At 43.1% G+C, this 25727-nt stretch overlaps 1 protein-coding gene across 4 annotated transcripts in view; it reads right to left on the bottom strand.

Moving 5' to 3' along the window:
- The window catches only part of PCCB (propionyl-CoA carboxylase subunit beta), an 80176-nt gene extending 54675 nt beyond the window's left edge, over positions 1 to 25501 (bottom strand). Inside the window, exons 1-6 of one of the 4 annotated variants that reach the window (XM_054550366.2) lie at positions 24674 to 25501; positions 19282 to 19401; positions 18644 to 18712; positions 14767 to 14823; positions 13236 to 13349; positions 12022 to 12114 (exon numbers count right to left, since the gene is read on the bottom strand). In XM_054550366.2, coding sequence (XP_054406341.2) covers positions 12022 to 12114; positions 13236 to 13349; positions 14767 to 14823; positions 18644 to 18712; positions 19282 to 19401; positions 24674 to 24856 — 636 coding nt within the window. In that variant the 5' untranslated portion in view covers positions 24857 to 25501. 4 annotated transcript variants of the gene reach the window in all.
- Positions 25502 to 25727: the final 226 nt, after the last annotated feature.

Here is a 25727-nt window from a genome sequence, read left to right as displayed (position 1 = left end):
AATTAGAAGAAATACTCTACACAAACAAGAAGGAATCAGAAAAGTAATTTTGGTAGAAGACAAAACAGGGTTCTATCATACCCCCAAAAGATCACACTAGCTCCCCAGCAATGGATCCAAACTAAAACTAAATCTTTGAAATAATCAGATAAATAATTCAGTAGGTTGATTATTAAGCTACTCAAGGAGACACCATAGAAAGGTGAAAAACAACATAAAAAAAAACTTAAAAAACAATTCAGAATATGAAGGAAAAATTTTCTACATAGATATCATAAAGAAAAAACAATCAGAATTTCTGGAAATGAAACACACTTAGGAAAATACAAAATGCAATGGAAAGTTTCAACAATAGACCAGAACAAGTAAAAGAATGAATTTCAGAGCTCCAAGACAAGGCTTTCAAATTAACCCAATCAGACAAAAATAAAGAAAAAAGAATCAAAAGAAATAAATAGGCTGGGCTCAGTGTCTCATGCCTATAATCCTAGCACTTTGGGAGGCCAAGGCAGGTGGACTGCTTGAGCCCAGACTTTGAGACCAGCCTGAGCAACATAGCAAATTTCCATCTCTACAAAAAAACATAAAAATTAGCCAGGAGTGGTGGCATGTGCCTGTAGTCCCAGCTACTCAGGAGGCAGAGGTGGGAGGATTGCTTGAGCCCAGGAGACAAAGGTCACAACACTGTACTACAGCCTGGGCAACAGAGTAAGACCCTATCTCAAGAAAGAAAAAAAAAAAAAGAAAGAAATGAACAAAGCTTCCAAGAAATATGGGATTATGTAAAACAACCAAACCTAAAAATACTTGGTGGTCCTGAGGGAGAAGGGAAGGCTAAAAGTTTAGAAAACTTATTTGAGAGAATCATTGAAGAAAACTTCCCTGGCCTTGCCTGAAATTTCAATATCCAAATGCAAGAAGCTCAAAGAACTCCTGGGAAATTCATTGCAAAAAGATTATCAACAAGGCACATAGTCATCGGGCTATCTAAAGTCAACATGAAGGAAAGAATCCTAAGAGCTATGAGACAAAAGCATCAGGTAACCTATAAAGGAAAACCTATCAGACTAACAGCAGATTTCTCAGCAGAAACCTTACAAGCTAGAAGGGATTGGGGTTCTATCTTTAGCCTCCTTAAACAGAATAACTGTCACCCAAGAATTCTGCATCCAGCAAAACTAAGTTTCCTAAATGAAGGAGAGATAAAGTCATTTTCAGATAAACAAATGCTGAGGGAATTTGCCACTACCAAACCATCATTACTCTTCAGAAGAAGAGTTCTACATCTTGAAACAAAAGCTCAATATGCACCAAAATAAAACCTCTTGAAAGATAAAACCCACAAGGCCTATAAAACAATAACACAATGAAAAAAAAAAAAAACAAAGTCGGTAACAACTAAAATGATAAACAGAACAGTATCTCACATCTCAATATTAATGTTGAACGTAAATGGCCTAAATGCTCCACTTAAAGATACAGAATGGCAGAATGGATTTTTAAAAAATCACAAACCAAATATCTGCTGTCTTCAAGAGAGTCATCTAACACATAAGGATTCATACAACCTCAAGGTAAAGGGGGGGAAAGAGATATCCCATTCAAATGGGAACCAAAAGCAAGCAGAATTAGCTATTCTTTTTTTTTTTTTTTTGAGACAGAGTCTCGCTCTGTCACCCAGACTGGAGTGCAGTGACGCGATCTCGGCTCACTGCAAACTCCGCCTCCCGGGTTCACGCCATTCTCCTGCCTCAGCCTCACGAGTAGCTGGGACTACAGGCACCCGCCACCACGCCCGGCTAATTTTTTGTATTTTTAGTAGAGATGGGGTTTCACCGTGTTAGCCAGGATGGTCTCGATCTCCTGACCTAGTGATCCGCCCGCCTCGGCCTCCCAAAGTAGCTATTCTTACATCAGACAAAATAGACCTTTAAAGCAACAAGAGTAAAAAAAAAAAAAAAAGAAAAGAAAAGAAAAGAAAAAGAAGGTCATTATATAATAAAAGGAACAATCCAACAAAAAGATATTATAATCCTGAATTTATATTCGCCTAATACTGGAGCTCCCAGATTTATAAAACAATTACTACTAGACCTAGGAAATGAAATAGCAACAAAGTGAAATGGGGGACTTTGATACTCCACTGACAGCACTAGACTCTTTTTGAGACAGAAACTCAACAAAGAGGCAATGGACTTAAAGTATACCCTAGAACAAATGGACTTAACAGATATTTACAGAACATTCTACCAAACAATTGCAGAATATACATTCTTCTCATCAACACATGGAACATTCTCCAAGATAGACTGTATGACAGGCCACAAAACAAGTCTCAACAAATTTAAGAAAATTGAAATCATATCAAGTATCTTCTCAGACTACAGTGGAACAAAACTAGAAACAACTCCAAAAGAAATGCTCAAAACTATACAAATACATGGAAATTAATCTGCTCCTGAATGATTTCTGGGTTAACAATAAATCAAGATGAAAATTTAAAAATTTGAAATGAATGATAGTAGTGACACAAGTTATAAAAACCTCTGGGGATACAGCAAAAGTAGTGCTAAGAGGAAAGTTCATAGTGTTAAGTACATACATCAAAAAGTCTGAAAGAACACAAACTGACAACGTACTGTCTCACCTCAATGAACCAGAGAAACAGGTACGAACTAAACCCAATGCCAGCAGAAGAAATAACAAAGATCAGAGCAGAACTAAAGGAAATTGAAGCAAAAAATAAAACAAAAACTTGGTTCCTTGAAAAAATAAACAAAATTAGTCGACCATTAGACTAACCAAGAAGAGAGCAGATCCAAATAAGCTCAATTAAAAATGAAACTGGAAATATTATAACCAATATCATAGAAATACAAAAGATCACTCGAGACTAACATGAACATCTTTACACACACAAACTGGAAAATCTAGAGGAAATGGATAAACTCGTGGAAACATACAATCCTCTAAATCAGGAAGAAACAGAAACCCTGAACAGACCAAAAACAAGCAGTGAGACTGAATCAGTAATTTCAAACTGCCAACAACAAAAAAGCCCAAGACCAGACGAATCACAGTTGAATTCCACTAGATATTCAAAGAATTGGTACCAATCCTACTGAAACTATTCCAAAAGATTGAGAAAGAGGGACTCCTTCCTAAATCATTCTATGAAGCCGGTATCACCCTAATACCAAAGCCAGGAAATGATATTAAAAAAAGAAAACTACAGACCAGTGTCTCTGATAAACATGGATGCAAAAATCCTCAACAAAATACTAGCTAACCAAATCCCACAGCACATCAAAAAGATAATACAACATGATCAAGTGAGTTTCATCCCAGAGGTGCAGGGATGGTTTAACATATGCAAGTCAATAAATGTGACACATCCCGTAAACAGAATTTAAAACAAAAACCATATGATCATCTCAATAGGTGCAGAAAAAGCATGCAATAAAATCCAGCATCTCTTTACAACAAAAAACTCTCAAACTAGGCATACGAGGGATGTACTTCAAAATGGTAAAAGCAATATATGATAAACCCACAGCCAACATCATAATGAATGGGGAAAAGTTGAAAGCATTCCCCCTGAAAACTGGAACAAGACAAGGATGCCCACTTTCACCACTTCTATTCAACATAGTACTGGAAGTCCTAGCCAGAGCAATCGGGCAAGAGAAAGAAATAAAGGGCATCCAAATTGGTAAAGAGGAAGTCAGACAAGTACTGTTTATCAGTGATATCATATATACCTGGAAAACTCTAGACTCATCCAAAAGACTCCTAGATCTGATAAAGGAATTCAGTAAAGTCTTAGGTTACAAAATTAATATAGAACAAATCAATAGCTCTGCTATACACCAACAATAACCAAGGTGACAATCAAATCAAGAACTCAATTCCTTTTACAACAGCTGCAAAAAATAAAATACCTAGGAATATACCTAACCAAGGAGGTGAAGATCTCTACAAGTAAAACTACAAAATGCTGCTGAAAGAAACTATACATGACACAAACAAATGAAAACACATCTCATGCTCATGGAGTTAAGAATCAATATTGTGAAAATGATCATATGGCCCAAAGCAATCTACAGATTCAATGCAATTCTCATCAAAACACTACCACTACCATCATCATTTTTCACAGAACTAGAAAATACAATCCTAAAATTTATATGGAACCAAAAAAAGAGTCCAGATAGCCAAAGCAATACTAAGCAAAAAGAACAAATCCAAAGGCATCACATTACCAGACTTCGAAGACTTAAATCTAAGACCTGAAACCATAAAAATTCTACAACATTGGAAAAACTCTTCTGAACACTGGCCCGGGCAAAAAATTCATGACTAAGACCCCAAAAGCTAATGCAACAAAAACAAAAATAAACGGGCCCTAATTAAACTAAAAAGCTTCTGTACAGCAAAAGAAATAATCAGCAAAGAGCCAACTCACAGAGTGGGAGAAAATATTTACAAACTATGCACCTGACAAAGGACCAGTATGCAGAATCTACAAGGAACTCAAATCAGCAAGAAAAAATAATCTCATCAAAAAGTAGGCAAAGGACATGAATAGACATTTCTCAAAAGAAGATATACAAATGGCCAACAAACATGAAAAAAATGCTCACATCGCTATCAGGAAAATGCAAATGACAACCACAATGAGATACCACCTTACTCTTGCAAAAATGGCCATAATTAAAAAGTCAAAAAACAGCCAGGCGCAGGGGCTCATGCCTGTAATCCCAGTACTTTGGGAGGCCGAGGCAGGTGGATCACCTGAGGCCAGGAGTTCGAGACCAGCCTGACCAATATGGTGAAACCCTGTCTCTACTAAAAATATAAAAATTAGAAGGGCGTAGTGGCGTGTGTCTGTAGTCCCAGCTACTCGGGAGGCTGAGACAGGAGAACTGCTTTAACCCAGGAAGTGGAGACTGCAGTGAGCCAAGATCGCGCCATTGTACTCCAGCCTGAGAAACAGAGCAAGACTGTCTAGAGCGGGAAAAAAAATGTCAAAAAACAATAGATGTGGCCGGGCACTTCATGTAACTTGTGTGAGTGTTCTATCTTACTGAAATCAGAAAAGTTTGTAACCAGTGCATAGTGAACCTACCTCACCGAGGCAACCTTTCCAACTCATTCTATGAGGTGAGAATTACTGTAATACCAAAACCAAAAGAAAACATCACAAGGTAACTGTAGGTCAATGTCTCTTACTAATATTGATTCAAAAGTACTCAAGGAAATACTAGCAGAGCCCAGCACCTTCCAAAAAAGGATGATATACCATGACCAAGTGGGATTTATCACAGAAATACAAGGTTGGTTTAACATTCTAAAAACCAATGTTACATACCATATCATTAGAATAAAGAACAAAAAACACATGATTATCTCATAGATGCAGAAAAAAGCATTTGACAATATTAAACACCCTTCATGATAAAAAACACTCAAAAAATTAGAAGTAGAAAGGAACTTCCTCAACCTTCAAGAGAATGTCCAAAAAAAAACAAACAAACAAAAAAACACCAGTTAACATCATGCTTAATGGTGAAGAATGAATGCTTTCTCCTTAAGATTAGGAACAAGACAAGGATGTCCACTCTTATTTTTTTTTTTTTGAGACAGAGTCTCACTCTGTCACCCAGGCTGGAGTGCAGTGGCACGATCTCGGCTCACTACAGGCTCCGCCTCCCGGGTTCACGGCATTCTCCTGCCTCAGCCTCCCAAGTAGCTGGGACTACAGGCGCCCGCCACCACACCTGACTAATTTTTTTGTATTTTTAGTAGAGACGGGGTTTCACCGTGTTAGCCAGGATGGTCTCGATCTCCTGACCTCACGATCTGCCCACCTCAGCCTCCCAAAGTGCTGGGATCACAGGCATGAGCCACCACACCCGGCCAAGGATGTCCACTCTTACCACTTCTACTTAACATTGTACTACAGGTTCTAAGCAGAGCAATTAGCAAGAAAAAGAAATAAAAGGCATCCAGATTAGAAAGGAATAAGTAAAACTGCCTCTATTTGCAGAATACATGATGGTTATATAGAAAATCCATCTCCTTTTTGTGTCAGATTGTTTTGAGTGGGTTTCTGTTTCTTGTGTTTTTATAAGTTACCCCTTTATTTGCTTAAAAAAAAAAAAAAAGAAAATCCAAAGAAATACACACATACACACACACCCCCTATTCAAGCTAATACACAACCTCAGCAAAGCAGTATACAAGATCAACATATGAAAACCAATTGTATCTCTATATATTTGCAAAGAATCCAAATAGGAAATTAACAAGATAATTCCATTCTGAATAGCATCACAAAAAGTAAAATATTTTGTTTTGTTTTGAGACGGAGTCTTGCTCTGTTGCCCAGGCTGGAGTCTGCAACCTCCGCCTCCTGGATTCAAGCGATTCTCCTGCCTCAGCCTTCTGAGTAGCTGGGATTACAGGCATGCACCACAACACCTGGCTAATTTTTGTATTTTCAGTAGAGACAGGGTTTCACTATGTTAGCCAGGCTAGTCTCGAACTCATGACCTCAGGTGATCCCCCTGCCTTGGCCTCCCCAAGTGCTGGGATTACAGGCGTGAGCCACTGCACCTGGCCAGAGTAAAATATTTTAGGTATAAGCTTAACAAAAGAAGTGCAAGACAGGTATGCTGCAAATTACAAAATATTGCTGAGACAAAGTAAAGAGCTACATAAACAGAGAAACATTCCATCCATGTGGAGTGGAAGACTCAATATGTTAGGATATAAATTCTCACCAAATTCATCTACAGACTCAATGCAGTTCCTATTAAATCTCAGCAGGCATTTTTGTAGAGTTAAGAGCTGATCGGGCTGGGTGCGGTGGCTCACGCTTGTAATCCCAGCATTTTCAGAGGCCAAGGAGGGTGGATCACCTGAGGTCATAAGTTCGAGACCAGCCTGACCAACACGGTGAAACCCTATCTCCACTAAAAATACAAAAATTAGCTGGGTGTGCTGGCACGTGCCTGTAATCCCAGCTACTCGGGAGGCTGAGGCAGGAGAATCGCTTGAATCTAGGAGGTGGAGGTTGCAGTGAGCTAAGATCATGCCACTGTGCTCCAGCCTGGGCTACAAAGCGAGACTACATCTAAAAAAAAAAAAAAAAAAAAACCAAATTGGAGGATTTTACACAACTTCAAAACTCCTATAAACTATAGTAATCAAGACAGTGTGATTCTATTTTAAGGACAGACATAGAACAATGGAAGAACTGAGAGTTCAGAAACAAACCCTTACATTTATGATCAACTGATATTTTTATCAATGTGTCAAGACAATTCAATGGGGAAAGAATAGTTATGTCAATTAATGGTGGGAGACAAGAGTGATGTTACACCCTTATGTCACATCATATACAAAAATTAACTCAAAATGAATCACAGACCTACTATAAGAAAGCTGGCTGGGCTCTCTTATATGTACTTATGTGTGTAGATATATATATATATATCTATCTACACACACACACACACACACACACACACACAAAGCCAGGTTTGGTGGCAGGCACCCATAATCCCTGAGATCGCGCCATTGCACTCCAGCCTGGGCGACAAGAGTGAAACTCTATCTCAAAAAAAAAAAAAAAAAAAAAAAAAAAAAGAGCCAAACCTACAAAAAAAACTCCATGAAGAAAACAAAATCTTCATGACTTTGTATTACACAGTTTTTACATATGACAATAGAAGCATGACCCACAAAAGAAAACTTGACAAACTGGATTTCAAAATTAAAAACTTCTCCACCTCAAAAGCCACCAGAGGCTGGGCACATCGGCTTATGCCAGTAATACCAGCACTCTAGGAAGCCGAGATAGGAAGATAGTTTAAGTCCAGAAGTTTGAGACCAGCCTGGGCAACATAGTGGGACCCCACCTCTACAAATAATGAAAAAAAATTGCCAGACGTGGTAGCATGTGCCTGTGGTCTCAGCTACTCGGAGGATGAGGCAGGAGGACTGCCTGACCCTGGGAAGTCTAGGCTGCAGTGAGCCATGATTACACCACTACACTTCAGCCTAGGTGACAGAGTGAGACCCTAGCTCAAAAAAAAAGCCACCACAGGCTTGGGGCTGTGGCTTGTAATCCCAGCACTTTGGGATGTCGAGGCAGATCACTTGACACCAGGAGTTCAAGACCAAGCTGGGCAATGTAGTAAGACCCCATCTCTACACACAAAAGAAATTTTTTAAAAATTAGCTGGGTGTACTAGTGTGTGCCTATAAGTCCTAGCTACTCGGTAGGCTAAGGCAGGAGGATTGCTTGAGCCCAGAGTTCAAGGCTGCAGTGAGCTGTGATTGCACCACTGCACTCTAGCCCAGGCAACAGAGCAAGACCCTGTCTCTAAAAAATAAAAATAGGCTGAGTGTGCTGGCTCACGCCTGTAACCCCAGCACTTTCAGAGGCCAAGGCAGGCAGATCACCCGAGCTCAGGAGTTCAAGACTAGCCTGGGCAACATGGTGAAACCCTGTCTCTACTAAAAATACAAAGAAATTAGCTGGACGTGGTGGCACGCACCTGTAATCCCAGCTACTTGGGTGACTGAGGCAGGAGAATCACTTGAATCCAGGAAGTGGAGGTTGCAGTGAGCCAAGATCACACCACTGCACTCCAGCCTGGAGGACAGGGTAAGGCTGTCTCAAAAAATAAAAAATAAAAATAAATAAAGCTACCACTAAGAAAGAAAAGAAAAGCCACAGACTGGGAGAAAATACTTACAAATCATATATCTGATAAAGGACTTGTATCCAGAATATATGAAAAACCCTTACAACTCAAAAACCCAATTACAAGATGGACAAAATGTCTGAATAGACATTTCAGCAAAGAAGGCTTACAAATGACTAATATGTACATAAAGATGCTCGACATGATTAGTCATCTGAGAAATGCAAACTAGAACTACAGTGAGATACCATTACACACCACTAAAATGGCTATAGTCAAAAAGACTGGACCAGGCACAGTGGCTCACGCCTGTAATTCCAACACTTTGGGAGGCTGAGGCAGGAGGATCACTTGACCCCAGGAGGTTGGGGCTGCAGTGAGCTCTGATCATGCCACTGTACTCCAGCCTGAACAACAGAGTGAGACCCTGTCTCACAAAAAGACTGGCTGGATGCAGTGGCTCACGCCTGTAATCTCAGCACTTTGGGAGGCCGAGGGAGATGGATCACTTGAAGTCAGGAGTTCAAGACCAGCCTGGCCAACATGGTGAAACCCCGTCTCTACTAAAAATACCAAAATTAGCCGGGCATGGTGGCACGTGCCTGTAATCCCAGCTGCTCAGGAGGCAGAGGCAGGGGAATCACTTGAACCCGGCAGGCAGAGGTTACAGTGAGCCGAGACTGCACCATAACACTCCAGCCTGGGCCACAGAGCGAGACTCCATCTCAAAAAAAAAAAAAAAAAAAACAAGGCCGGGCGTGGTGGCTCACACCTGTAATCCCAGCACTTTGGGAGGCCAAGGTGGGCAGATCACGAGGTCAGGAGATCGAGACCATTCTAGCTAACACGGTGAAACCCAGTCTCTACTAAAAATACAAAAAATTAGCCAGGCGTGGTGGCGGGTGCCTGTAGTCCCAGCTACTCAGGAGGCTCAGGCAGGAGAATGGTGTGAACCCAGGAGGTGGAGCTGCAGTGAGCCGAGATCGCACCACTGCACTCCAGCCTTGGCGACAGAGCGAGACTCTGTCTCAAAAAAAAAAGACTGACAATACCAAGTATCAACAAAGATATGGAGAACCTCCGACCCTGAATACATTGCTCATGGTAACGTAAATGGTTTAGTTGTTTTGGAAAACCATCTGGCAGTTTCTTAAAAAGTTATAAACAAGCTTATCACAAAACCTACAATCCCACTCTTAGGTACCTATCTATCCAAGGGTTATGAAAACATATGTCCACACAAAGTAATACACAAATGTTCACAGTAGCATTTACTCATGATAGCCAGGAACTAGAAACAACCCAAATATCCTTCAACCGGTAAATGACTTAAATACGTAAAATATTCAATAGATATTATTCACCAATAAAAAGGAACAAACTGATACACATTACAATATAAATGAACCTCAAAATACATGGTGCTTATGAAAGGAGTCAGATGGAAAAATTTGTAAAATAAGAAAGTTGGGTGAGGAATTGACTGTGGTTAGGTGGGAACTGACTGCAAACAGGCAAGAAGGTATTTTTGGAGTAGCAGGTTTGAAAACTAGATTATGGCTGTACAACTCTAAAAATTAATTTAAAATTACTGAATTATATTTTTACAATGGGTGGATTTTATGGTTTGTAAATTATATCTCAATAAAGCTACTTTTTTTTTTTTTTGAGACGGAGTCTCGCTCTGTCACCCAGGCTGGAGTGCAGTGGCATGATCTCAGCTCACTGCAACCTCCACCTCTCAGGTTCAAGCAATTCCCCGCCTCAGCCTCCTGAGTAGCTGGGATTACAGGAACCCGCCATCACGCCTGGCTAATTTTTGTATTTTTAGTAGAGACAGGGTTTCACCATCTTGGCCAGGCTGGTCTTGAACTCCTGACCTAGTGATCCACCCACCTCGGCCTCCCAAAGTGCTGGGATCACAGGCATGAGCCACCGCGCCCAGCCCTATTAAGCTTTTTTTTTTTTTTTTTTTTTTTGAGACGGAGTCTTGCTCTGTCGCCCAGGCTAGAGTGCAGCGGCGCAATCTTGGCTGACTGCAAGCTCTGCCTCCCGGGTTCATGCCATTCTCCTGCCTCAGCCTCCCAAGTAGCTGGGACTACAGGTGCCCGCCACCACGCCTGGCTAATTTTTTGTTTTTTCAGTAGAGATGGGGTTTCACTGTGTTAGCCAGAACAGTCTTGATCTCCTGACCTCGTGATCCATCCGCCTCGGCCTCCCAAAGTGCTGAGATCATAGGCATGAGCCACCGCACCCGGCCAAAGCTATTTTTTAAAATATCAAGATCATGGAGAACAAAGAAAGGAACTGCTCCAAATCAAAAAAGATTAAAGAGAGATAACATCTAAAGTCAATGCTTCATTCTGGATTGGATCCTGGCCAGGAAGGAACATATATATATATATATATATATATATACACACACACACATATATATGAGACACAGAGACAGAGAGAGCGAGAGCGTGCACACAGAAAGTGCACACATGCCAAGAGCACACACTATAAAGGACTTAAGTCCTGAATAAGGATAATGAATTAGAATAACATCGATGAATCGATGTTAAATTTCCTGATTTTTATTACTGTACTCTGGTTATTTAAGAGAATATCCTTATGCTTTAGAAATACCCAATGAAGAACTCAGGAGGTAAAGAAGACATAGTATCTCCAATTTATTCTCAAATATTTCAGAAAAATGTAACATGCAAATATGTATATATGGAGAGAGAATAACAGAACAAATGGAGAAAATGTAAACAACTGGTGAATCTGGGAAAAGGACGTATAGGAGTTCCCGTACTATTCTTGTCATTTTTCTATGAAGTTTGAATTTTTTTTTGTTTTTGAGACGGAGTCTTGCTCTGTCACCCAGGTTGGAGTGCAATGCCACAATCTTGGCTCACTGTAACCTCTGTCTCCCAGGTTCAAGCAATTGTCCCACCTCAGCCTCCTGCGTAGTTGGGATTACAGGCATGTGCCACCATGCCCAGCTAATTTTTGTATTTTTAATAGAGACAGGATTTCACCATGTTGGCCAGGCTGGTCTTGAACTCCTGACGTCAAGAGATCTACCTGCCTTGGCCTCCCAAAGTGCTGGGATTGCAGATGTGAGCCACCGCGCCCAGCCTGAAGTTTGAATTTTTATCAAAATTAAAAGTTACCAAAAAATAACACAGGCAGGAATAAGTGAGTGGAGGTATCAATATGACAAGCAGCATTAGTAAGCAATTAAGCAATGAAGATCTGAAAGTAAAGACCAGCCCTTGAAAACAAAAATTAAAGGTCAGGCGTGGTGACTCACTCCTGTAATCCCAGCACTTTGGGAGGCAAACGCAGGCCAATCGCTTGAGTCCAGAAGTTCAAGATAAGCCTGCGCAACATGGCAAAACCCCGCCTGTATAAAAAAAAAAAAAAAAAAAAAAAAAATTCACTGGATGTGGTGATGCATGCCTGTGGTGCCAGCTATTCAGGAGACTGAGGTGGGATGATCACTTGAGTCCAGGAGGCTGAGGTTACAGTGAGCAGAGATCATGCCACTGCATTCCAGCCTGGCCAACTGAGACCCTGTCTCTAAATAAATAAATAAATAAATAAATAAATAAATATTAAAAAAAAAAAAAACCTCCTCCAGACCCATAAAGATGTATTCAACTAGATGCTATTCTAAAATCCAGTCAAGCTCTAAAATGTGGTGGTTTATCACCATGTCTCTGAGGGCCGCTCTTTTGTTTCTAAACAGCAATGACTTCCAGGCCTAAACTGCTTAGGCCAAGCCACCCACAGAAGTAAGCCTGCAGAGCAGGGATGACAAGAGTGGCTGGCCTGATTAAAAACAATGTCTGCCTGTCTCCTTCCTTTCTTCTCCCTGGAAATGTCGCCAGTTTCTGTCTGCAGTATCTCTCTCTCTCATCCCAGTCTCTTACTGTATCTCTCACAAATATACTTTATACTTCACATAACACATTATTTTATGTTTCTTTTCATTTCTTTCTCTCGTAATTTCAGTCTGTAAATAAGCAAAGAGATGTCAGTAATGAGGTTCGCCAAATGTTTCTGAATGGTAGGATCTGGGGTGATTTCATTCTTCTTTGCACTATGGCTTGGACTTTATATAATAATCCTGCAGTGTTTTAACTAAAAAATAAAAAAAGTGCTAAATTTTTTAAAACTTCTAATTCTAGCACATCAGTTCATTTTAACTTTTCATATTTCCTCTCCCTTGCTTTCAAAAAAAGAAAAACATTTTCAAGTGCTTTTCCCTTATGAACGATCTTTAACTGTAATTTCCCCTGAGTGGCCCTCTGTTAGAAAAAATGAAAACCCTCTCTTCCCACTCTCTCTTGCTTTTCATCTACCCTTCATCCCACCCCCAGTGACACAGAAAGGACCCACAGAACAGACACAATGCGGCAGAGAACAATGAGGAGAGTTGGAGAAGCTCTGGCCAGGCCATGGCTTAGAGAACTTAAGCCCTGTATTTTTTTATTCTCTATTCTCTATTAACAGGTTTCTCACCAGAAAGATGTCTGCATAGCCAGCCAAAGACTCCACTCCCTCTTGGATCCGTGCTCCCCCAGAGTCATTCAGCCCAATCACTGGAGCCCCCACCGTTATGGCCTGGTCCATGATCTGAGACAGCAGAGAAATCTTTTATTGAGACAAATGTTCTTGATATAAAAAATGACATTCACAAAATACCACAGTGTTTTCTGGAAAATGTTCCGAGTGCACTTTTCAAAACAGGAGGCAGTAACACTGGTTTCACTCCCCATCATGATTGGGTACCTTCATGGAAGACAAAGGACCAGATATTTAATAGGCTGATTAAAGCCCCCAAACACCCAAGAGCCAAAGCACTTCCCATTAGCAGGGGATAAAACAACTCATGGCAACCATTTCTAGAACCACAGGCTCACATTGTAACATCTTCCAGCAGCCAGTTTTGTTCCCAGGTACTGCTTTGAAAGAACTTACAGTAGACAGAATGGCAAAGCAGTACTTTCATGAAAGCAGATGTTGACCCATCTGTTAATCTGAGGGCAGGCCCAGGCCTGCTTTTACTTCTAATGTGACAGATTTTCCTCATGGGTTAGTAATTCTGACAGCATAATAAGCAATATTCCTACCGTCCTTGACAGTTTAAAAAGCACTTTCACTTCCATTATCTCATTTACCCATCATAACAGAGGGAGTAAAATGAGAAAAATTAAGAAGGTTTAAAAGTTAAGTGACTGGCCCAAGGTCTCAGGAGAAATACATGACAGGACCATGTCTATAATCCAGATGTTCCAGTTACCAGTAGCTCCAACTTTAATTCCAAAATTCTCTATTATTTATAGTTTTATTCCTCTCCAGAGCATCTAATCTCTAGCAGTTTTTAAATATCAGCATACAATGCTCGCACTGTTCTTTACCTTCTAGCACCTGGCCCTTCCACCTAGACAAGAGGTTCTTCACTTGAAATCCTCAGAACCCCAAGAGGTCTGTGAATGGGAGTCCATGAACTTGAATGAGAAAAAATTTACATATTTATCTTTACTAACGTTAGCTGATCGTTAACATTTCTTTTCATTATGGATATAGGCAATGAGCCTCTGTATTAGAAATATCTGTGACTTTGCCATTATTAGAAGCCACAGATATTTTTACGTCCCATTAAAGTTGTTGCAGATACCCTGAAATATTTCACCTTTGACTACTTTGAAATTACGGTAGTTATTAGATCTACTGCTAAATCTTGTTATTAAATGCATTAACAAGGGAGCACGTATATTATAAATGTGGTTTTTAAAAACATTTTTAATCCTTTAAAATCCTACAAATTTTATTTTAGGCATGTAAAAACAGGAGGGTCCAGGCTTTGCCAGTCCATGGAAGAGAACCACAGTATGAAAATTGTTATGCACCCCTTCGGGTGGGCAGCACATCTTGCATACCTCTGCCCTACCCCAAGTACCTAGCTCAGTGTCTTGTACCCCAAAGATACTCAATAAGCACTATGTAACTGAGGAAAGCAATGGATTGAATTTGAGTATTAAACACTTACTTTGCAGATCTTTTGGGCATGTGCTCCTGACAGACTGCCTCCAAAAACTGTAAAATCCTAAAAAGAAAATACAAATCAGCAAGTCAAATATAGTGACTGGCTAGAGATGAAAACCCAGTAGGAGGAAGAAATAGAAAATTCACAGATAAAAGCTTTTAGGCCAGGCATGGTGGCTCATGCCTGTAATCCCAACACTTTGGGAGGCCAAGGCAGGTGGATGGCTTGAGTCCAGGAGTCTGAGACCAGCCTGGGTGACATGGCAGAAGCCTGTATCTACAAAAAATATAGAAAAAAGTTAGCTGCGCATGGTGGCACATGCCTGGAGTCCCAGCTACTCGGGAGGCTGAGGCAGGAGGATTGCTTGAGCCCTGGAGACAGAGGCTTCAGGGAGTTGAGACAGCACCACTGTATTCCAGTCTACGCAACAGAGCAAAAACCCTGTCTCAAAACAAAAGAAAACAAAAAAAGTTGCCCGGGCATGGTGGCTCACGCCTGTAATCCCAAGACTTTGAGAGGCCAAGGCAGGAGGATCACTTGAGGTCAAGAGTTCCAGACCAGCCTGGCCAACATGGTGAAACCCCGTCTCTACTAAAATATAAAAATTAGCTGGGCGTGGTGGTGTGTGCCTGTAATCCCAGCTACTTGGGAGGCTGACGCAGGAGAATCACTTGAATCCAGGAGGCGGAGGTTGCAGTGGGCAGAGATTGCACCACTGCACTCCAGCCTGGGCGACAGAGCAAGACTCTGTATTAAAAACAATACATACATATAGTTTTTAAAGCATTTTCAGAAGTTTAAAAAATTAGAAAAAAAGTCTGATTTATAGATTATTCCATAGAATAAAATATCTTAAAGGAAGTTGACGAATTGTCAAGAGCAAAAGAGCTAGTCTTTGCTCTACAGAAATGATTTGAAAGGAAAAAAAAAAACAAAAAAAATGATTTGCAGTTCTGAAGGAAAACCTATCACACAGAATTAACTCTAATATCAGATTCTACGGATATCAAACAGTCAAGCACTTCTGTTTTTAAGAAATATTTACTGTTTTATTTTACTTATTATTTTGACACCAAGTCTTGCTCTGTCACCCAGGCTGGAGTGCAGTGGCATAATCTTGGCTCACTGTATCCTCCGCCTCCCAGGTTCAAGTGATTCTCCTGCCTCAGCCTCCCGAGTAGCTGGGATTACAGGCACGTGCCACCATGCCCAGCTAATTTTTGTATTTTTATTAGAGACAGTTTTGCCATGTTGGTTAGGCCGGTTTCAAACTCCTGGCCTCAAGTGATCCACCCACCTTGGCCTCCCAAAGTGCTGAGATGACAAGCGGGAGCCACTGTGCCCAGCCTATTATTTGCTGTTTTAAAAAGAAAGGTTAAAAAACAAGAATCAAAGCTCTCACTGCTTCTTCTGCTTATGGATCTTCATTATGTTCAGACCTAAAGGGCTTATTGTGGGCATAACCTCTCCTAAAACCCCCTCAAAAAGATAGTTGGGAATTAAGAACAGAATCAGCCAAGAGAATAAGAACAAGGAGACAATAGCATAGGAAGGATTAAACAAATTTGGGGGGAACTGAAAGCACAAGAAAATACCTGATTTAGAGGGAGAGAATGGAAGCTTACACACCTGCAGTGGGGGTAATCAAGGAGGAGACAACCCAGGAACCATGGAAAGTGGAGGTGAGGAGGAGGCTGAAAACAGAGACTAAAAGAAGTCTCTATTAGAAGCAGTTAGACCCCACAGGGCCTCTCCTTCACCTTGAGAGGAGAGAATGTTTGCTCTCTAAAGGAAATCAACCAGAAGGGTTCTAAACTCACAATTGCTAGCCTAAAAGAGGAAAAGGTGAGGCTGAAAAAATGCTGGCCCCTTTTTGCTCTCCCCCCAGAATACACCAACAGCCAATTATCAGGCAAGGGACTGAGGAGGCTCCCCAGAAGAACAGAAGCTCCCCAGAAAAAATACATAAGATATTAACATCTTGGAGATCACTATTAAAAAAAACTGGCTCATCACTCCCTACCCTCGGTATCCTTCAGGGCCTGTCTCAATTGCCCATTGTTCCTAAAGCTTTCCTCAACCCTGGACGTGATTTTCTCTTGTCTTGGGTCTACAGCATTTGCCTGGAACCTCTCACTCCATGTGCTCTGTGGTTACATCTGTTCTGTGCCATTCTGCCTATAAAATGATTCACTTCTTCAGGGTGGGAACTCTTGCCTCAGTTATCTCCACCTTCTCCTCACTCCCACCCTACCACATGAGCATAAGAGGTGCTCAAAAGTATCAATTCAGTGAATTTTTCCATCTGCTTAATAGTGGTGAGTGAACACCGCGTCCAGAAAACATCTTTCTTTGCTCTCTCTCTCTTTTCAATGGTTCCTTCTGTACAAGTTTTTCTCAGCTCTCATAAATTGCACAAAACAAAGAAATGTGATTCCTTCTATTTTGGCATTTGGTAGACCGATTTATAACAGTCTTAAAACATTTCAAAGGTAATTTAATTGGTAAATGCATACTAACTATGACAGATTTTAAATTAACCAAGTATAACTATTTTATTATTATTTTTTTGAGACGGAGTCTCACTCTGCCGCCCAGGCTCGAGTGCAGTGGCACAAACTCGGCTCACTGCAACCTCCGCCTCCCAGGTTCAAACGATTCTCCTGCCTCAGCCTCCCAAGTAGCTGGGATTACAGGCAACCAAAACACCCAGCTAATTTTTGTGTTTTTAGTAGAGATGGAGTTTCGCCATGTTGGCCAGCTGGTCTCAAACTCGTGACCTCAGGTGATCCACCCGTCTCAGCCTCCCAAAGTACTGGGACTACAGGCATGAGATGCCACGCCTAGCCAATTTTCATAACAAACTTAGGTCTGTAAAAAGACCTAAGCATTTTAAATTATATGCATATTTCCACCTCTGGAGAGAAAAAAGTCAAATCCAAAATAGTACACAACATATTCTATGTCAGTTTTCTATTACTGCTATAACAAATTAATATAAATTCAGTGCCTTGAAACAACACACATGTATTATCTTATAGTTCTATAATTTAGAAGTGCTACACAGGATTGACTGGGCTAAAATTAAGGTTGGCAGGCCTGTGCTCCCTTCTGCAGGCTCCAGGGGAAAATGTGTTTTCTTGCCTTTACCAGCTCCTAGAGACCATGGGCACTCCTTTGCTGATGGTCCCCTTCTCCCATCTTCAAAGCCAGGTACTGCAGATCATGTCCTTCTCATATCACATCCTTATAAGCTCCTCTTCTACCTCCCTCTTCCACTTTTAAGGACCCTGTGATTATATTGGGCCTACCTGGATAAATCAGGCTACTCTCCCTATCGCAAGGCCAGCTGATTAACAACATTCATTCCCTTCTGCATGTAAAATAACGTATTGATAGCTTTGGCTATGTGTGTGAACAAACTGTATCTGTCTTGAGGCACCCTGATAAAATTTTCTGAACATATTCATGAAAACCCAAAGCTCAGTGGGACTCTGGTTCTGAGAGTCAAGTCCCCTTTGCTAGGCTGCACCCACTGCACTCTCTCTAGTCCACATACACTGCCCAGGACACAGATGCCCTACAGGCACACACCCAACCCTGCCAAGAGGAATCTCATTCACTTGGAATAAATTCCTGGTTCCTGGGATACCTTTGTACAAGGCTAGTGCCCTGTGATCCCACACCCAAAACAGACTAAGGACTCTTCCTAAGAAAAAAACACACAATATTCTGGAAATATGCACTGAAAAACAAAGCAAATCCCTCATTTTCCCCAAACTACAAGCAAGTTTTCATTCCCCAAGATTGGCTTCTTTCACACATTTTCCTCTTGGCTCTGCCCTCCAAGAAAGTTCAGACTATTGGAGTTATGAAATACCTGACTGAAGACATAAACCAATCTTCCATTGATTCGGCCTCGTCCAGTGACCACGCTGTCTCCAGGAAACTACCAGAAAAATGCAAAAATAAAGGTTAAAAAATCCAAATACTTCTTCTAATGAATTTGGCCACTATGCCTCAATGAAAGACAAAAACAAAACCCAAATTCCTAAAACGTCAATGTGAACAAGGAACATGAAGGAATCCCACCCCACTTTCCCAGCTCTACAACAGCAAGCACAGGGCTACTACTTCATCAATAGGAGTGAAGGGCACTGTCATCTTAGGCCTTATGTACCCTCCTAAAAGCAAAATCATCAAGACCCAGGGCCACCACTTCTCTATGCTTATATGAAGGAGGACGTATAAAGAAACACAAGGCAGGGTACCGTGGCTCACGCCTGTCGTCCCAACACTTTGGGAGTCCGAGGTGGGTGGATTGCTTGAAGCCAGGAGTTCAAGGCCACCCTGACCAACATGGCAAAAGCCCGTCTCTACTAAAAATACAAAAATTAGCCGGGCGTGATGTCTGCAGTGCCTCTGCAGAGGACTTCAGATAAAAGCCTTATAGATTATTATTCTAGTGGGTAGGACAGCTGAGCCACACCTAAAAAATACCACCATTTGAACAAATACCTTATTCTTATCAGCAGCCATTCCAAAATCTGCACATCTGTGTTCCACAAACATGTCGCTCTCAACAAAGCTGCCAGGGTCCAGCAAGAGACTGATCCTCTCCCTGGCCGTTAGCTTTCCCTACAGTGGAACAAAGACCACTCAGTGATGTCATCACAGACAATTTAGTAAGTGAAGCAAGGGCTGTTCATAGGAGGGCTTGAAGGGCAGATTTGCCCGTTCATCTCAATGCAAGTACTTTCATTCTATCCAACCTGCCCAAGGCAGATAGGTGTTATTAGTAGACTTTAGATGACATGGAAATCAGGACAGACAGTGTGCTCCAGAAGCCAACCACCTGTGGAAGATGAATAAGGAAATAGGGCGAGGAAAAGGTAGAGAGAAGTGGGGGTAAGGAGAACCTGACCCTGGAACACAATTAACTAGTTTCGCAAATACTTACTGGAGACCTAAGGAGCCATAAAAAGAATGCAGAAGCAGGTGGTGGAAACTAAAGCAGGCTTAGTGAAGGATCTGACACAGGTTTTTTTCTAGGGAGACCTACAGAAGCACACCTCACCTCACAAGGGTCCCTGCTGCTCCCAGCTCCCATCTCAAGGACCCGCTACTTCCTGGTTCTTCTCCCCTCCTCTGTGGGCTTCTCCTTCTCTTACTATCCTATCCCCTGTTTAGGGACCCCACATCTGACAGTGACACTGTGACACAGAGATGACCCCACAGCAGGGAGTGGCTGAGTAGAAGGGGAGTGGGACACAAAATGCTAAAGAGCTCATTTGAGAAGAGTTTAAAAATGCTTCTTTGGGCCGGGCACGGTGGCTCACGCCTGTAAACCCAGCACTTTGGGAGGCCGAGGCGGGTGGATCACAAGGTCAGAAGATTGAGACCAGCCTGACCAACATGGAGAAACCCCATCTCTATTAAAAGATACAAAATTAGCCGGGTGTGGTGGCATGCGCCTGTATTCCCAGCTACTCAGGAGGCTGAGGCAGAAGAATCGCTTGAACCTGGGAGGCAGAGCTTGCAGTGAGCCGAGATTGTGCACCATTGCACTCCAGCCTGGGCAACAAAGTGAAACTCCATCTCAAAAAAAAAAAAAAAAAAGCTTCTTTGAGGAGATGAGGTCGCAGCTCTCAATCTACCAAGAGCCTCGGCTGGGCACAGTGGCTCACACCTGTAATCCCAGCACTTTGGGAGGCTGAGACGAGCATCGCTTGAGCCCAGGAGTTTGAGACCAGCTGGACAACATGGCAAAACCTGGTCTCTACTGAAAAATACAAAAATTAGCTGGGAGTGGTGGCACGTGCCTGTAATCCCAGCTACTCAAGAGGCTGAGGCAGGAGAATCACTTGAACCTGGGAAGCGGAGGTTGTAGTGAGCTGTGATCATTCCACCATGCTCCAGCCTGAGCAACAAAGTGAGAACCTGTCTTTAAAAAAAAAAAAAAAAAAAAAAAAAGGCTAGGTGCAGTGACTCACGCCTGTAATCCCAGCACTTTGGGAGGCCAAGGCAGGCGGATCATGAGGTCAGGAGATCGAGACCATCCTGGCTAACACAGCGAAACCCTGTCTCTACTAAAAATACAAAAAAAATTAGCCGGGCTTGGTAGCACCCACCTGTAGTCCCAGCTACTCGGGAGGCTGAGGCAAGAGAATCGCTTGAATCCAGGAGGCGGGGGTTGCAGTGAGCCGAGAATGCACCACTGCACTCCAGCCTGGGTGATAGGGTGAGACACTGTCTCAAAAAACAAAAACAAACAAAAAAAAGCCTCCATTGCTTGGGCTCCCAAGCTCTCAGCCCCAAGCAAATACCATAGCCTACTGTCCCCTTCCCCAACAGCAACAACAAAAAAACCACATACCTCAAATTGGCTATTATTTCCCCCTTAGGAAAGTAGCTAAAGCTGGTGAGGTTGTGTTTAAAAAAACAAACAAAAACCAGGCAATCCTATACACTGTCACGTAAAGTAGAATAAGTTTTTAGGAAACCAATTTGGCAACATATATACAGATTTTTAAAATATATTTATACTGACTAGGCACTGCGGCTCACACCTGTAATCCCAGCACTTTGAGACACCAAGGTAGGAGGACTGCTTGAACCCAGGAGTTGAGACCAGCCTGGGCAACAAAGCGAGACTCTGTCTCTACCAAAAAATAAAATAACTAGCAGGGTAGGAGGCTGAAGTGAGAGGATCACTGGAGCCCAGAGGTCAAGGATGCAGTAAGCCACGATTACACCACTGCCCTCCAGCCTGGGTGACAGAGTAAGACCTTGTCTCAAGGAAAAAAAAAAAAAAAAAAATTCTGTCATCCCAGCAATTTGGGAGGCCAAAATGGGAGGATCACCTGAGGTCAGAAGTTAGAGACCAGCCTGGTCAACATGGTGAAACCCCGTCTCTACTAAAAATACAAAAATTAGCCAGGTGTGGTGGCACGCGCCTGTAATCCCAGCTACTCAAGAGGCTAAGGCAGGAGAATCACTTGAACCTGGGAAGCAGAGGTTGTAGTGAGCCACGATCACTCCACCGCACTCCAGCCTGAGCAACAAGGTGAGACCCTGTCATAAAGAAAAAAAAAAAAGAGGCCATGTGCAGTGGCTCACGCCTGTAATCTCAACACTTTGGGAGGCCGAGGCAGGCGGATCATGAGGTCAGGAGATCGAGACCATCCTGGCAAACACAGTGAAACCCCGTCTCTACTAAAACTACAAAAAATTAGCCGGGTGTGGTGGCGGGCACCTGTAGTCCCAGCTACTCACGAGGCTGAGGCAGGAGAACAGCGTGAACCCAGGAGGCGGAGCTTGCAGTGAGACAAGACTGCGCCACTGCACTCCAGCCTGGGCGACAAAGCAAGACTCCATCTTAAAAAAAAAAAAATCCTCCATTGCTTGGACTCCCAAGCTCTCAACCCGAGGCAAATACCCTAGCCTACTGTCCCCATCCCCCCCTCCCCGAAAAAAACAAAAACAAACAAAAAATACCTCAAATTGGCTATTATTTCCCCCTTAGGAAAGTAGCCAAAGCTGGTGAGGTTGCGTTTAAAAAAAAACAAAAACAAAAACAAAAAAACAGGCACTCCTATACACTGTCATGTAAAGTAGAGTAAGTTTTTAGGAAACCAATTTGGCAACATATGTACAGATTTTTAAAATACATTTATACTGACCAGGCACTGCGGCTCACACCTGTAATCGCAGCACTCTGGAAGGCCAAGGTGGGAGGACTGCTTGAGCCCAGGAGTTGAGACCAGCCTGGGCAACAAAGCGAGACCCTGTCTCTACCAAAAAAAAAAAAAAAAAATTAGCTGGGTAGGAGGCTGAAGTGGAAGGATCACTGGAGCCCAGAAGGTCGAGGATGCAGTGAGCCATGATTACACTACTGCCCTCCAGCCTGGGTGACAGAGTAAGACCCTGTCTCAAGGAAAAAAAAAAAAAATTCTGTCATCCCAGCACTTTGGGAGGCAGAGGCGGGTGGATCACCTGAGGTCAGGAGTTCAAGACCAGCCTGGCCAACATGGTGAAACCCTGTCTCTACTAAAAATACAAAAATTAGCCAGATGTGGTGACACATACCTGTAACCCCAGGTACTCTGGAGGCTGAGGCAGGAGAATTGCTTGAAGCTGGGAAGCGGAAGTTGCAGTGAGCTGCTGCACTCTAGCCTGGACAACAGAGTGACACCCTGTCTCAAAAAAATAAACTTAACACCCTTTGACCCACTAATTCCTCTTCTGGGAAAATCTACGGAAATGGTCAAAAATTGTTTAAAAAGGGGTGCGGGGTCGGGCGCAGTGGCTCACGCCTGTAATCCCAACACTTTGGGACGCCAAGGCGGGTGAATCACTTGAGGTCAGGCATACAAAACCGGCCTGGCCAACATGGTGAAACCCTGTCTCTACTAAAAATACAAAAAAAAAGTTGCCAGGCATGGTGGTGGGCACCTGTAATCCCAGCTACTCGGGAGGCTGAGGCAGGAGAATAGCTTGAACTGGGAGGCGGAGGTTGCAATGAGCCAAGATCGCACCATGGCACTCCAGCCTGGGCAACAACAGCAAAACTCCGTATCAAAAAATAAAAATAAAAAGCGGTGCAGGAGGGGGTTCATATTAAATCTGCCTCCTAAGTCAACTTTGGCAAAAGAAAAATAGCTTCTGGAGGCTTCATCTAAACTCAGTAGGATCTACCTGGGAAAGGGCTGGGCGATGTTCCAGGGAAGAATTGGGCAATAGGCCCCAACAGAAAGAGTGTACAGGACCACTAACAGGTCCTTCCAGAGGACTAACGTCTCCCTCAGCCCTAACAGAGTAGGTTAGAAGTAGCCCCAGTGGAAAGAAAGCACTCCTAGCACCAGAAACCACCACTAAATTTACATTTCACTCTCAAGTGTCAAAAGGAACTGTCACCTTCGGACCCTTGTCAAATGCGAATTTATGACATCTGAATCAATATTAGACAAATATAGAGCTGTTCAAATCTCCTCACTTTAAGACCCCATCCCTCCCCCAGTGCCTTCCTCATGGTTGTGAGTTGTACCTGAATACTCTTCACCTGTAGGAGTTTCACTTCTGCACTTTCCCGTTGGTTAATTCGTTCAACACAACGGTCCAGACTCACCCACCAGTCACGGACACACTGGGGCAAGCCTGGTTTCAAGTCAGGGGTCACCTCTAAAAAATGGGCCACCCAGCTTATCTCTGAAGGCCAGGTGGATTCTCGCCTCAAAACCCAGGCGGTGGGTGGCAGTGTTTCAACTGCTCAGTCCAGCCAAACATCCAGAGTAGCCTGCGCACTACCAGAAAGGCCACCTGCTTCCGACACGTGCCTTTGCTACCCATCAAGGCGAGGCATGCTAAGGCCCTAAAGAGCTCGACCAGGCATTCTGCGGGCAGAAGTTCGGCAAGTTCCCTGCACGCGCACATCCCCCACTTCATGTCAGTGGAGTATGCCCAAGTTCAGTTTTCCTGCTTCCACAAAGGAGAAAGAATCTACCATCACTCTTTCATGGGGCACGAGAATAAGCACATCGTTTTTACTGAGCGCCTATCGTTTTGCTATCTATGGTCTAACGATACGCTTGTGAAGGAAGAATTATTAAAATGACCCACAGAGATTTAATAAGTTGCCCAAAAGCTTATGTTAAGTGGTGAGCTGGCTGGAGACCACCCAGATCCGTCTAAATCCCAAGGGTTAAACAGTATGAAAAAGCACACAGGTGCTTCTGCTGGTTATACCCGCCTCCACGAGAAACGCTACAGGTTTTCAAGGTGAACACCCTCGCTCCCTCCCCTCCAGGCACCGTGCGGATTGGCAGGGAGGCCTCGGACGCCGCAAGCCGGGCACGCTGTGATAGGTCGCGGACGCCAGGGGCGGGACTCACTTAGGCCCCTCAGGACTCACTCGCTTGTGCTGCGCGTCAATACGGCGTTGGCCTCCTCCCAGCAGCGCGGTCCGGCGCTTGTTTTCGATGCGTTCGTTAACAGAGGTGGCCTGGCTGCAAAGGCTGCGGACCGCGGCGCGGAGACCGCTCGCCAGAACGCTGAGCCTTGCCCCGGCCGCCGCCACCCGTAATGCCGCTGCCATTTTTGCTGTGCCGGCGCGTCCCTACCGGGGCACCTGAGTACGCATGTGCGTAAAGCGTGGGTACGGCGCTTGCGCAACATCGGCTTGCTGTAGGGAGCCGAGGGGCTGGACTACAGAACCTGCTTGGGAGTAAGGCGTGAGAGTTTGAGACCCAATGCTGCCCGAGGAGGGTCGCGCAGAGAAAAAGTACAGGGCCTGCCTGGCTGCACAAAAAAGGGGCATAGTCCTTGCTCTTCTCTGACCACCTAGACCCTTAACTTTGTCGTCCCACTTCCTACAGAAAATGATTATAAGATTTAACCAACATTTATTCAGCATTGTGCCAGGTGTTGCTTTTTGCACTTACCATGCACTAGCTTATTATCTGGATTTCACAGATGAGGTAAATGAAGCACAGAGAGATGAGTGATTTGATCAAGAGGCAAGACTGAGGCCGAGGTAGGTAAGCCCAGGAGCCCAAGACCAGCCTGAGCAATATAGTGAGACCCCACCTCTACAAAAAAATTAAAAATTACCTGGGCATGGCGGCTTGCACCTGTGACCCCAGCTACTCGGGAGGCTAAGGCGGCAGGATGGCTTGGCCCAGGAGGTGGAGGCTGCAGTGAGCCGTGATTGCATCACTGCAGTCCAGCCTGGGCAAAACCCTGTCTCAAAAAAAAAAAAAAAAAAAGGCCAGGACTGACAATGTGGTTGGCCAGGATTCAAACTCAGAGACCTATCATTAATATGTGCCAGATAATGAGCACAGGACCCTTAACCTCTCATCAGTAGTTCTCAAAGTATGGATCCCATTAAAGAAAAAACTATTCATGACAATTATTCATGTTTAAGAATGGTAAGGCAAACTTTATTCAGGCCCAATCTGACAGAG

This window comes from Pongo abelii, chromosome 2, assembly GCF_028885655.2.
Source record: "Pongo abelii isolate AG06213 chromosome 2, NHGRI_mPonAbe1-v2.0_pri, whole genome shotgun sequence".
NCBI lineage: Eukaryota > Metazoa > Chordata > Mammalia > Primates > Hominidae > Pongo > Pongo abelii.
The sequence above is the reverse complement of the archived record's forward strand: the minus strand, read 5'-3'. Positions and strand labels throughout refer to the sequence as shown.